The sequence below is a fragment of the Sinocyclocheilus grahami genome, unplaced genomic scaffold (genome assembly GCF_001515645.1).
Source record: "Sinocyclocheilus grahami isolate Dianchi unplaced genomic scaffold, SAMN03320097.WGS_v1.1 scaffold9812.1, whole genome shotgun sequence".
Lineage (NCBI taxonomy): Eukaryota > Metazoa > Chordata > Actinopteri > Cypriniformes > Cyprinidae > Sinocyclocheilus > Sinocyclocheilus grahami.
In genome coordinates, this window is record NW_015512867.1 from 5,158 (window position 1) to 5,811 (window position 654).

Consider the following 654-nt stretch of genomic DNA (forward strand, 5'->3'; position numbering starts at 1 on the left):
TTTTACAGGCCCTTGGCCCTGTATGTCACAAAAGATTATTTGGGACGAATTTCCCAGCTAAACGTTTCCCACTTGACATGCTTCTTACTCTGTAATCTCCCCCTCTGAGAAACCATGTCAGTGGACTCATTTTTCATTATGTCTCACAGGTAAAATGTAAGATGTGCAATAAAAAGATGGAGAGAAGGCATCTATTGGATCATGAGGTGAATATTCAGTCTCGCACTGTGAAAATTTTATGTCTGAGGCTGCTCTCTTTTAGAGTGTTTTCACACTTATTCCTTTGTTGTTTCTGTCTCTCCTTGTTTACAGAAAGATGAGTGCACTGAGAGGCCTCCGATCTGTGAGTTTTGTCAGCTTGAGCATCCTCTGAGCAATCTAAAAGAGCACAAAGTGTCCTGTGGGAGTCGCACGGAGCGCTGCTCTGACTGTGGCCGGTACGTTAAACTAATGGACCAGCTTGAGCACGCTCAGATCTGCTCTACTACCACCCCCACAGCATCAAAGGACCTTGTCCCTGAGGATGATACTTCTGACACAGATGGTTAGGAAATGACATGATCAGTTTGAAACATTGTATGTAGATATGGTATAGGTCTTAGTATTGCCAGGTTCTGCATATTTTAAGGTATTCAGACAAATTGTGATTGTAAA

At 42.7% G+C, this 654-nt stretch overlaps 1 protein-coding gene across 1 annotated transcript; it reads left to right on the forward strand.

Moving 5' to 3' along the window:
* Positions 1 to 125: 125 nt before the first annotated feature.
* LOC107578343 (TRAF-type zinc finger domain-containing protein 1-like) lies at positions 126 to 549 on the forward strand. Its single transcript, XM_016264311.1, has 2 exons — positions 126 to 206; positions 313 to 549. The coding sequence occupies exons 1-2, from the start codon at positions 162 to 164 to the stop codon at positions 547 to 549; spliced, it is 282 nt and encodes a 93-aa protein (XP_016119797.1). The 5' UTR covers positions 126 to 161.
* The last annotated feature ends 105 nt before the right edge of the window (positions 550 to 654 follow it).

Coding starts and splice junctions, on each gene's coding strand:
- LOC107578343 (XM_016264311.1), top strand. CDS start 162: ATGTGCAATAAAAAGATGGAGAGAAGGCATCTATTGGATCATGAG. Junction 207..312: donor GGCATCTATTGGATCATGAG/GTGAATATTCAG, acceptor CCTTGTTTACAG/AAAGATGAGTGCACTGAGAG.